The sequence below is a fragment of the Salmo salar genome, chromosome 13, assembly GCF_965601325.2.
Source record: "Salmo salar chromosome 13, fSalSal1, whole genome shotgun sequence".
NCBI lineage: Eukaryota > Metazoa > Chordata > Actinopteri > Salmoniformes > Salmonidae > Salmo > Salmo salar.
In genome coordinates this window covers 46205104-46217927 of record NC_138303.1, presented here as the reverse complement: position 1 = coordinate 46217927, position 12824 = coordinate 46205104, and the positions used below count along the sequence as shown (strand labels likewise).

The window sequence follows — 12824 nt, the reverse complement described above, 5'->3', positions numbered from 1 at the left end:
TCTGGATTTGGAGTCACACTCAAAATTAAAGTGGAAAACCACACTACAGGCTGATCCAACTTTGATGTAATGTCCTTAAAACAAGTCGAAATGAGGCTCAGTAGTGTGTGTGGCCTCCACGTGCCTGTATGACCTCCCTACAACGCCTGGGCATGCTCCTGATGAGGTGCGGATGGTCTCCTGAGGGATCTCCTCCCAGACCTGGACTAAAGCATCCGCCAACTCCTGGACAGTCTGTGGTGCAACGTGGCGTTGGTGGATGGAGCGAGACATGATGTCCCAGATGTGCTCAATTGGATTCAGGTCTGGGGAACGGGCGGGCCAGTCCATAGCATCAATGCCTTCCTCTTGCAGGAACTGCTGACACACTCCAGCCACATGATGTCTAGCATTGTCTTGCATTAGGAGGAACCCAGGGCCAACCGCACCAGCATATGGTCTCACAAGGGGTCTGAGGATCTCATCTCGGTACCTAATGGCAGTCAGGCTACCTCTGGCGAGCACATGGAGGGCTGTGCGGCCCCCCCAAAGAAATGCCACCCCACACCATGACTGACCCACCGCCAAACCGGTCATGCTGGAGGATGTTACAGGCAGCAGAACGTTCTCCACGGCGTCTACAGACTCTGTCACGTCTGTCACATGTGTTCAGTGTGAACCTGCTTTCATCTGTGAAGAGCACATGGCGCCAGTGGCGAATTTGCCAATCTTGGTGTTCTCTGGCAAATGCCAAATGTCCTGCACGGTGTTGGGCTGTAAGCACAACCCCCACCTGTGGACGTCGGGCCCTCATACCACCCTCATGGAGTCTGTGTCTGACCGTTTGAGCAGACACATGCACATTTGTGGCCTGCTGGAGGTCATTTTGCAGGGCTCTGGCAGTGCTTCTCCTGCTCCTCCTTGCACAAAGGCGGAGGTAGTGGTCCTGCTGCTGGGTTGTTGCCCTCCTACGGCCTCCTCCATGTCTCCTGATGTACTGGCCTGTCTGCTGGTAGCGCCTCCATGCTCTGGACACTACGCTGACAGACACAGCAAACCTTCTTGCCACAGCTCGCATTGATGTGCCATCCTGGATGAGCTGCACTACCTGAGCCACTTGTGTGGGTTGTAGACTCCGTCTCATGCTACCACTAGAGTGAAAGCACTGCCAGCATTCAAAAGTGACCAAAACATCAGCCAGGAAGCATAGGAACTGAGAAGTGGTCTGTGGTCCCCACCTGCAGAACCACTCCTTTATTGGGGGTGTCTTGCTAATTGCACCTGTTGTCTATTCCATTTGCACAACAGCATGTGAAATGTATTGTCAATCAGTGTTGCTTCCTAAGTGGACAGTTTGATTTCACAGAAGTGTGATTGACTTGGAGTTACATTGTGTTGTTTAAGTGTTCCCTTTATTTTTTGGAGCAGTGTATAATCACCCATAAACACCAGTGACACAAACATCAACTTAAATATGGCCTCCAATTAGAGACAACGACAACCAGCTGCCTCTAATTGGAGGTCATGCCAAACAAAACTAATCTAGAAATACAAAAACTAGGAACTAAACATAGAAATACAAAAACAGACAAACACCCCCTGTCACGCCATGACACACTCTACCATAGAAAATAACAACTTACTATGGTCAGGACGTGACAGTAGCTTAAGAAACAAGTTTAATCAAATCAATAATGTGCTAGTAACACATGACATTCATATTCTGACAATCTCAGAAACTCAATCAGATAATACCTTTGATGATACAGTGGTGGCAAAACATGGTTATAACATCTACAGAAAAGACAGAAATGCCAAAGGTGGAGGTGTTGCCATTTATATTCACAACCACATTCCTGTAAAGCTTACAGAGGATCTCATGTTAAATACTGTTGAAGTAATATGGCTACAGGTTCATCTGCCTAACCTAAAGCCCATTCTGGTGGGAAGCTGCTTTAGACCACCAAGTGCTAACAGTCAGTATCTGGATTACATTTGTGAAATGCTTGATAATGTATTTGATATCAACAGAGAGGTATATTTTCTGTGTGATTTAAATATTGACTGGCTTTCATCAAGCTACCTACTCAAGAAAAAGCTTCAAACTGTAACTAGTGCCTGCAACTTGGTTCAGTCAACCTACCAGGGTAATTACAAACGGCACAGGAATTAAATTATCAACATTTATTGATCACATCTTTACTAATGCTGCAGAAATTTGCTTTAAAGCAGTATCCAAATCCATCGGATGTAGTGATCACAATTTTGTAGCCATATCTAGGAAAACCAAAGTTCCAAAGGCTGGGCCTAATATAGTGTATAAGAGGTCATACAATAAGTTTTGTAGTGATTCGTGTGTTGATGATGTAAAGAATATTTGCTGGTCTGTGGTGTGTAATGAGGAGCAACGAGATGCTGCACTTAACACATTTATGAAATTGCTTGTTCCAGTTACTTGTAAGCATGCAGAAATTAAGAAAATTACTGTAAAAATGGTTAAATCCCTTTGGATTGATGAGAAACTTAAAAATGGTATGGTTAAGAGGGATGAGGTAAAAGGAATGGAAAATAAGTCTGGTTGCAAAACCAATTGGCAAACGTACTAAAAATGTATAAATCATGTGAATAAACTGAGTAAAAAGAAGAAACTATACTATGAAACAAAGATAAATGACATAAGGAATGATAGGTTTGAAGCACCTTAAATGACATTTTGGGCAAAAAGGCAAACTCAGCTCCTTCATTCATTGAATCAGATGGCCCATTCATCACAAAACCCACAGATATTACCAATTACTTGAATGTTTTTTTTCATTGGCAATATTAGCAAATTTAGGCATGACATGCCAGCAACAAACGCTGACACTACATATCCAAATATAACTGATAAAATTATGAAAGACAAGCATTGTAATTTTGAATTCCGTAAGGTATGTGGAAGAAGTAAAAAAAAAAAGATTGTCGTCTATCAACAGTGACAAGCCAAGAGGGGTCTGACAACTTGGATGGAAAATATTGCCACTCCTATTTGCCATATATTCAATCTAAGCCTACTAGAAAGTGTGTGCCCTTAGGCCTGGAGGGAAGCAAAAGTAATTCCCCTACCCAGGAATAGTAAAGCCCCCGTTACTGGCTCAAATAGCCAACCAATCAGCCTGTGCCCAACCCTTAGTAAACTTTGTTTTTGAGCAGATACAATGCTATTTTACTGTTAACAAATTGACAACAGACTTTCAGCACGCTTATAGGGAAGGACGTTCAACAAGCACAGCACTAACACAAATGACTCATGATTGGCTGAGAGAAATTGATGATAAAAAGATTGTGGGAGCTGTTTTGTTAGACTTCAGTGCGGCTTTTGACATTATCGATTATAGTCTGCTGGAAAAACGTATGTGTTATGGCTTTACACCCCCTGCTATATTGTGTATGAAGACTTACCTGTCTAACAGAACACAGACGGTGTTCTTTAATGGAAGCCTCTCCAACATAATTCAGGTAGAATTAGGAATAACTCATGACAGCTGTCTAGGCCCCTTACTTTTTTCAATCTTTACTAATGACATGCCACTGGCCTTGAGTAAAGCCAGTGGGTCTATATATGCAGATGACTCAACACTATATGGGGCAGCTACTACAGAGAGTGATATCACTGCAACACTTAACAAAGAACTGCAGTTAGTTTCAGAATTGGTGGCAAGGAATAAAAGCATTGTATTTGGGACAAATCATTCGCTAAACCCTAAACCTCAACTAAATCATGTAATAAATAATGTGGAAATTGAGCAAGTTGAGGTGACTAAACTGCTTGGAGTAACCCTGGATTGTCATGGTCAAAACATCTTGATACAACAGTAGCTAAGATGGGGAGAAGATCTGTCCATAATAAAACGCTGCTCTGCCTTTTTAACAACACTATCAACGAGGCAGGTCCTCTAGTTTTGTCGCACCTGGACTACTGTTCAGTCTTGTGGTCAGGTGCCACAAAGAAGGACCTTGGAAAATTACAATTGGCTCAGAACAGGGCAGTTCGGCTGGCCCTTAAATGTACACGGAGAGCTAACATGAATAATATGCATGTCAATCTCTCATGGCTCAAAGTGGAGGAGAGATTGACTTCATCATTACTTGTATTTGTAAGAAGTGTTGACTTTCTGAATGCACAGAGATGTCTGTCTAAACTACTAGCACACAGCTCGGACACCCATGCCAAGTCATGCCACCAAAGGTCTCTTCACAATCCCCAAGTCAAGAACAGACTATGGGATACGCACAGTACTACATAGAGCCATGGCCACATCAGGTAACTGATGCAAGCAGTAGAATCAGATTTTTTTTTAAACTGAACAAAAATACACCTTATGGAAAAGCAGGGACTGTGAAGAGACACACACACACACTCAGGCACAGACACACATACACATGATAAGACATGCACTCTACACACACGTACAGATGGATGTTGTATTGAAATATGTGATAGTGGAGTAGTGGCCTGAGGGAATACACTGAATATATTGGGTAAAGTGTTATGAATTGTAATGTCATGTAATATTTTACATTGTTTATAACTGCCTTAATGTTGTTGGCAGCAGCTAACGTGGATCATTAATAAATACAAATACCAATGTTCTCAAATAGTTCAGAGAAAGTTAAGAAACAATGTTCTTCTGTGGCAATTTCAGTACTTCAGCATAACATTTCCTATAGGTTTCCTCATGTTCTCAGATTGTTCAGAGAACGGTAAAAAAAATACATAAAAACCAGAAAACTTTACTAACGTTCAGAGAATGTTCTAAGAATGTTTTTTAAAAACATATACATTCCGTTTTCAGCACCAACAAAACTCTCTCTATCTTGTTAAATGTGTCGGCCGCGCCCACTAATTGGCCACACATCACTCCTTGTTACTGTGCCCATCAAGGCCCGAATTGGTGAACCACTGTTACATTCACTGCTCTTTGTCTGTTGGCCAGGGACACACAAAGTCATTTTAACATAGTGTTTTCAATGTATATATTTGACACATTTTGACATACATGATTACATTGTGCATGCTCATATATACATTCATTATTATTCAACATGTCCTCCCCTGTGATTTGAACTCACAATCTCTTGATTCACAGCATTCCAATCTTTCTGCTACACCACCATGCCTGTGTCAGTTACCAGTCTGTGTAATCACACATCATTGATTTGATTTTCATTCACCAATTTTATGGCTTTCTGTATAGCGGTCTAATGTTGGTGGGGCATTTAACTTGCGCGCTGCTCTATCGTTCGCTACATACTTCAGTCTGAGACTGCCATCGTTGAAGTCATTTATGGTGACGTCAAAATGAGGGGTGTTGTACAAAACAAAGTCATCAGCGATGAGATTGTCTCTAACCAATCAGAGTATCAAAGGCAATGGCAATGTGCCGCTTTACCCAAGTGTGTTCTGGCTCTGGTCCAACCCATCGGTTTCTGGGACAATCAGAATGGTTAGAATGTGTTTGCTTTCTAGAAATCGTCTAGGAGGGACTCAAATCCAGACTCATCATGGAGAAGAAACGTTTGTGGGCGTGGCATTTGGCAGGAGGCATACGTTTGGTTAGCCAGGGAACATTTCACCCTGTTTTAATGTTACCCCTGAATCACTATGATCAATAAAATAGTTTTTCTTAAGTGTACTTTTAAAAAGCTGGAGCACACCAAGAGAAAATTAATTAGTGTAGAGATGCTGACTAACGGCGAATAAACTGTAAGATAGAAAAATAAATAGAGTTGCACACTCTCTCTATATAAACTCCCAGTAACTGAATGGGTAAAACACCAATGTTTCGGCATCACTGTGCCTTTTTCAGGGTGAAACATTTTACAGTTTTACAGTTACTCCTGAATCACTGTGATCAATTAAATCATTTTTCTTAAGTGTACTTTTAACAGAGCTGAGAATTTCTTCAAAGTGCATTTCAAGAAGACGACGGAGAGGTTGTGAAATGTTGAATAATAATTACTGTATACATCCACAATGTAATAATTTTTATGTCAACGTGTGTCAAATATACAAGTTGTGTGCGTGTGTGTTCCTAACCTTGCCAAAAAACTAAGAGCTGTGAATGGATCAGTGGTTTGGGACCATCAGGTGACGTCCTGATGACTGATACACATTGATTGAATATTCTCTTAACCCTCAGAAAACTAAACACATGAATGTTCTTGCAACGTTCCCATGAAACGTGTCTAGAACATTAATGTCTTATATTCTGAGAAGATGGCAACCATGTTCTGTGTATGTTGGTGTATGTTATTACATTATCCATTCAACATGTTTATTACGTTATCCGGCAAGTTATTACATTAACCGGTTTTATTACATAAACATTTTAAAAGTTATCACACTTAGAAAAGCTATTACATTAACCAGTGTTATTACATTGACTGTTGTTACAGGGCATTACAAGTGTTATCAGTTTTGTAGTAAGAGTTTTGAAATTACCACTTACATCTAAAAAAAATGGGTCAAAAAATGTTACTAATTTTGTGATAAGCACCATATAAACCAAGGTTATACAGTGAAGTGCCCCTGAGTTTATAGCTGGAAATGAAAGAATAGAGAAGGTATGTAATGATTCAATCTGTCAGCAAATATTACGTTTGTGTCTAGATAGATAGATGTCATGGCTCACACAATGTTAACATCTGACACATACACACATTGATTGGCATTGCCTGTGCTGCATTTCACTACAAGGTATTTAACATAGCACTGCCAAGCAGTCAACCTTTAAAGTGCTTCCCAAAGAGAGCAATGGAGCCATCTGATGCCCATACTTGGAGAGGAAGCATAGCTACTATGCTATGTGATAAATGCCAGCACTACATGAAGTCTGTTACTATTAAAATAACACATGTAAGATGTTGAACAACATTACAAAAACACAAAATTCTAAGTCAGAGAAGATTCCTGTGTTTATTTTGCAGTGGTGCAAAGTACTTCAAGTAAAAATACTTGAAAAATAAGTACTACTTAAGTCGTTTTTTTGGGTATCTGTACTTTACTATTTATATTTTTGACAACTTTTACTTTTATTCACTACATTCCGAAAGAAAATGATTTACTTTTTACTCCATACATTTTTCCTGAAACCCAAAAGTACTGGTTACATTTTGAATACTTAGCAGGACAGGAAAATGGTCCAATTCACGCAGGTATCAAGAGAACATCCCTGGTTTAGTGAGTCCCCGGACTCACTAATCACACATGCTTCGTTTGAAAATTATGTCTGAGTGTTGGAGTGTGCCCCTGGCTATCCATAAATACATTTTAAAAAACAACAAAATGGCGCCGTCACTATAAGGATTTTGAAATGATTTATACTTTTCCTTAAGTATATTTTAGCAAATACATTTACTTTCGATAGTTAAATATATTTCAAACCAAATCTTTTAAGACTTCTACTCAAGTAGTATTTTACTGGGTGACTTTCACTTTTGCTTGAGTCATTTTCTGTTAAGTTAGCTTTACTTTTACTCTGGTCTAGTATGACAACTGGGTCCTTTTTCCACCGCTGATATTTTGTGGGCGTAGCCCAGTCGCATGTTTTCGCAGCAAATTAAATGACGTTGCCGTTTCCATGTTTTTGTCAAGCTTGGACAGCGCATTCCTTGAAACTGTGGACCATAAACGGTATGTAGGGCCCAAAATATCGACATACCAACGATGCAACTTGAATTTTAAAGCAAGCTATGGAAATATTTTAGACATTCTTCACATTCAATAAAATGTATAATACTGGTCATCTTTGCTAGCGCGAACTGTCATTTGGAGTGGAAAACAGCGAGCCGATTAGCACGCTAGCTCGCTAACGTTACTGCTGCTGAGGTCGCGACATTTAGTTAAGCTAAATTGTGTTTTGGTTAGCAACTGCAAATATGGATAAGAATTGTATTGTTTATATATCGGTAACTTAGCTAATGCAAGTAAGTTAGCTAACTAGTAGTCTGCCACTAAGTAGCCAGCATTAGCTGCTAGTTGACGTGTTGCAACAGCTGGTTAACAGGCTAGCTAGCTAACGTTACCTTTTAACCTAACAATCTAAATTGCAAAGTTTCTACTTTTTGCCAAATGATGCACAGGTAAAACTAAAAACACTTTTGCTAGGTTGGGAAATGATAGCTCTCGTGTACAGAGTAGTAGCCATTCAGTTTGTGTGGGCGGGTGTCAAAAGAGAGTTGTTATTATTTGATGCACATAATGTCATTGTCAGTCAACGTCACATTACAAATTCACCAAAGGGGGATTTCCATACCCTTTGATGGTTTTATGCATCATGCACGTAATTGATCTCCTAGAATATATAGTAGACCTAGCTAAAAACAAGCATGTCTCTCCAAAGTGAACACCTGTAATTCTTTACCATAATAACACCAACATTGTGTTTGGTTTCAGATCTTTAACTCCAACTTGGCCAGCCAGGTGTTGTACACAGTGTGGTGTGGCGTCAGTGCACCCCAGCCTGGGTGCAATGTTCCTCAGCTCCACATGAGCTCTACTATGTGGTACATCATGCAATCTATTCAAAGTAAATATTCCCTGTCTGAGCGGCTCATCCGCACCATTGCTGCCATTCGCTCTTTCCCACACGACAATGTGGAGGATCTTATTCGAAGGGTAGGTTGGCTTATCTTTGAACTGTAGAGATGAAATGTTAACACAAACACCACTGTACTTATCTAATTTGTGTCCCAGAGTTGACTTCTTTGTAGTAAAAGAACTCCCTCAACCTCACATCCTCTCTGCACATTGTTAATTGTGTCGATGTTTTGTAGTTTCATAGCTATCTTTTAACTATGCCACAATTTTGAGTGCCTGATGTTATTCAGTTGAATATGACTTGTTGTTTATGGTATCTATTCATATTTTGCATACTGTTGAACATGACATAATTGCATGTCTACCTTCAGGGAGCTGATGTGAACCGTATGCATGGCACTCTGAAGCCCTTGCACTGTGCCTGTATGGTGGCGGATGCCGACTGTGTCGAGTTGTTGTTGGAGAAAGGAGCAGAGGTATGTATGGTGGCATGTTTTTAACTCTCACTCATCCAACTTTGTTTGAAATGATTTAGCTACTTGCTTAGCTAGTGGTGTTATGTTGTAATGTTTTAAAAAAAAAAGAAGAAAAAAGTTAAACATCCTGAGGTAATATTTTTTATACTGTACATGCTGCAGTCATCGATACGTCTAACCTGCTCTTGATTACTCCCACTTGAATCCCCTTCACCTGAATCTCAGAAAATAATAGTGAATCTCTTATCTGTGAACTTAGGTCTATAATAGCTGCTATATGTTACTATGTAATGCCTCCAGTTGTCAAATAAACCACGCTCTCTCTCCCTTTCTCAAATGGACTAACAAAGTTTTATTGTATTCTGGGAATCCCCTACCTGTCTTCTCAGGTGAATGCCCTGGACGGCTACAACCGCACGGCGCTGCACTACGCAGCAGAGAAGGATGAGGGCTGTGTGGAACTGCTCCTAGAGTACGGGGCCCAGCCCAATGCATTGGACGGCAACAAGGACACCCCGCTACACTGGGCTGCCTTCAAGGACAACCCTGAGTGCGTCAGGGCTCTGCTGGAGAGCAGTGCCTGCCCCAACGCACGGGACTACAACAATGACACTCCGTTAAGCTGGGCCGCCATGAAAGGCAACCTAGAGAGTGTGAGGGTTCTGTTAGAATACGGAGGCCAGGTCCATGTTACTAACCTAAAAGGCCAGACACCCATCTCTCGCCTGGTGGCCCTACTTGCCAGGGGCCTGGGGGCAGAGCAGGAGGAGGAGTGTCTGGAGCTGCTGTATAAGGCGGCGGGGAGGTTTGAGATCCGCCGGGCAGATGGTACCTTACCCAGGGAGCTCAGTAAGGATCCCCAGCTCCTGGCCAAGCTGACCAGTATGGTGGCTGAAGCACCAACGCTACGCGCCCTGTCACGGTGTGCTGTCAGACAGAGCCTGGGGGTGAGATTCCTCCCCACTGCGGTCAAAGATCTGCCTTTACCAGAGTCGGTCAAAGAGTACTTATTGCTGAGAGACTGAACTTACAGGGGGTGGGACTAGAGGTGACAGGATGTGTAATCACTATCGATCGTATTCAGACTGGAAATCTGTGCTTAGCTCAAATTAGCTCAGAGTTGCACGCACCTATCTCACCTATTTAACAGTTTTGATGCATATATTCTGACAACGTTTCTCCTTAATGAGGAATGATGTTGATTCTAGATAGTATGAGGTGTTGTAGGCAGTCCAAAAGGTCACACTGAGATGAGGAAGTACTTAGTTCTTATGTGGTTGTAGTGTGTGTAAAATTTGAGTGATTCGCTTTTTCTCAGTGCTTCCCTCTCCGTCAGTGGGTCTGCAGAATCAGCCTTGCAATCCCAAAAAACATAGTGTAAAATATGGAATTGCATTTCATTCAATGTTGCATTTCATAATAACTGAGTATAATCACTCTTCATGTTACAAAATAATAAAAAATTGTAGATTACATAATTAAAATCACTAATATATTATAGAGATAAATGTGCCAGGTAATGTTGTTACATAATGTTGATTAACAGATATGTGACTGTTATACAAAATCTGTATCATATAGAACTTCCTGGCAGGATTGGGGTCAATTCTGAATTAAGTTGCGAGTTGGTCTTTAATTCCATTCTTGAATTTGAATTGGCCACACCCCACAGGAAGCAGAATTTGAATTAAATTAAGTATAATGTCTATAATAATTCACATTCACTTACATGTTATTAGATAAAATAAAAATGTTTTCCAGAATGCATTAGCTCAACCACTCAGAACATCTCATGACAAAAATACAAACATCTGTGAGTTATAATAATAAATTAAATAATAAAGCAAATATTTGAAATGGTATCTATTCTTCAGTAAGAGGTGGCAGATGCTTCTGGCAAAATATTTATCAAAGGAATGAGAAGTTTGAATTGGTTTTAATTAAATTCTACTTTAATTCTGTCGAGTGTGGCGAATTCGGATTTCAATTCGTGGGTTGAATTTAATTAAATTCAGAAATTCTGAATTGACCCCAACCCTGCTACCTTGGCTAAATATATGGATATGCCAGCCTGTCAAATTTATAAGTGTGAAAATGTGATTTGCTATTTGTGTTAGCTATACATGTTTTTGGATGGAAAAGGTACAGCTTACGTTGGCTTATTTTAGTTGAAGTATGCTGATGTACAGCCAGCTATTGAAGAATACATAGATATTTTGTTTTCTGTAGAGACTAGGTAAACTTTTATTTTGTAATTTTTACATCAGGATTTTCCATGGTGCTTTTTTTTGGTCCAAAACTTTGTGCACAACAGATTTAAATGTGACCATAAACAATGTAACCAGCAAACCACATAAAGGTCTTTTTCAAAATTGTTTATTTTAGGCAAAAGCTTTCAGTAATAGTAGAAATTGTCATAGTGGCATGAATTTGGATGTTTTTTTTATTGTATTTAAAATATATAAACCATAGAAGCTTTGACCAATGTACTTTAGTTTGTAGTGAAACTCAAGTGACACATTTTTGACAGTAGTTTAATGTGCTTGTTTCTGTTTGCTTGTTTGCCAGGTGTGTACATGCATAACATTGATAGTTAATTTGGTTCTCTTAGACACCAATGTAAACCTACAAAGTGCATTTTTCTGTTAAATAATGAAAAAAAAGTAAATGCCTTCCCTTATACTATGTACCGCATCTCTGTTGTTTTTATGTTATTTTAGTTTAGACACTAAACTCCAGTAGGGATATTGGCAACAACTTATCATGTGCATGTAGTTTCATCACATGCAATTATGAAATTGTCCAGCAGGAGTCTTTAGTGTGCAACGGTGCCTTCAGAAAGTATTCATACCCCTTGACTTATTCCACATTTTGTTGTGTTACAGCCTGAAATCCAAATTAATAAAACATTTAAAAAATATATATATTCTCACCCATCTACACAATAACCCATAATGACAAAGTGAAAACATGTTTTTAGAAATGTTTGCTAATAATGAAAATACATGTCTCATTTACATAAGTATTCACACCCCTGAGTCAGTATATGTTAGAATCACATTTGGCAGTGATTATAGCTGTGAGTCTTTCTGGGTAACTCTCTAAGAGCTTTGCACACCAGGATTTTACAATATTTGCACATGATTCTTTTAATATATTTTTGAGCTCTGTCAAGTTGCTAAACAACCATTTTCAAGTCTTCCCATAGATTTTCAAGCCAATTTTAAGTAAAAATGGTAACTAGGCCACTCAGGAACATTCAATGACATCTTATTAAGCAATCCCAGTATATATTTGGCCTTGTGTTTTAGGTTATTGTCCTGCTGAAAGGTTAATTTGTCTCCCAGTGTCTGTTGGAAAGCAGAATGAACTAGGTTTTCCTCTAGGATTTTGCCTGTGCGTAACTCTTTCGTTTATTTTTATCATAAAAAAACTTCCCAGTCTTTGCCAATGACAAGCATACACATAACATGATGCAGTCACCACTATGCTTGAAAATGTAGAGAGTGGTACTCAGTGACGTGTTGTGTTGGATTTGCCCCAAATGTAACGCTTTATATTCAGGACATAAAGTTAATTTCTTAGCCAAATTTTTTGCAGTTTTACTTTAGTGCCTTATTGCAAACAGGATACATGTTTTGAAGTATTTGGATTGTATACAAGCTTCCTTTTCTCTCAGTCATTTATGTTAGTATTGTGGAGTAACTACAATGTTGTTGATCCATCCCTAGTTTTCTCTTATCACAGCCATTAAACTCTGTCTGTTTTAAAGTCACCATTGGCCTCAT

General features: G+C 39.6%; 1 protein-coding gene across 1 annotated transcript; it reads left to right on the top strand.

Annotated features, from left to right (window-relative positions):
• The first annotated feature begins 7524 nt into the window (after window positions 1-7524).
• asb8 (ankyrin repeat and SOCS box containing 8) lies at window positions 7525-11723 on the top strand. The gene is made up of 4 exons (XM_014135737.3): window positions 7525-7654; window positions 8417-8638; window positions 8932-9036; window positions 9426-11723. Exons 2-4 carry the CDS (start codon window positions 8510-8512, stop codon window positions 10059-10061), a joined length of 870 nt encoding a protein of 289 aa, XP_013991212.1. The 5' UTR covers window positions 7525-7654; window positions 8417-8509; the 3' UTR covers window positions 10062-11723.
• The last annotated feature ends 1101 nt before the right edge of the window (window positions 11724-12824 follow it).

What these genes read in the sequence shown, in the direction of transcription:
- asb8 (XM_014135737.3), top strand. Translation starts at nt 8,510, where the DNA reads ATGAGCTCTACTATGTGGTACATCATGCAATCTATTCAAAGTAAATAT. An exon ending in TGGAGGATCTTATTCGAAGG is followed by an intron (nt 8,639 to 8,931) that starts GTAGGTTGGCTT and finishes GTCTACCTTCAG; the next exon opens with GGAGCTGATGTGAACCGTAT. An exon ending in TGTTGGAGAAAGGAGCAGAG is followed by an intron (nt 9,037 to 9,425) that starts GTATGTATGGTG and finishes CTGTCTTCTCAG; the next exon opens with GTGAATGCCCTGGACGGCTA.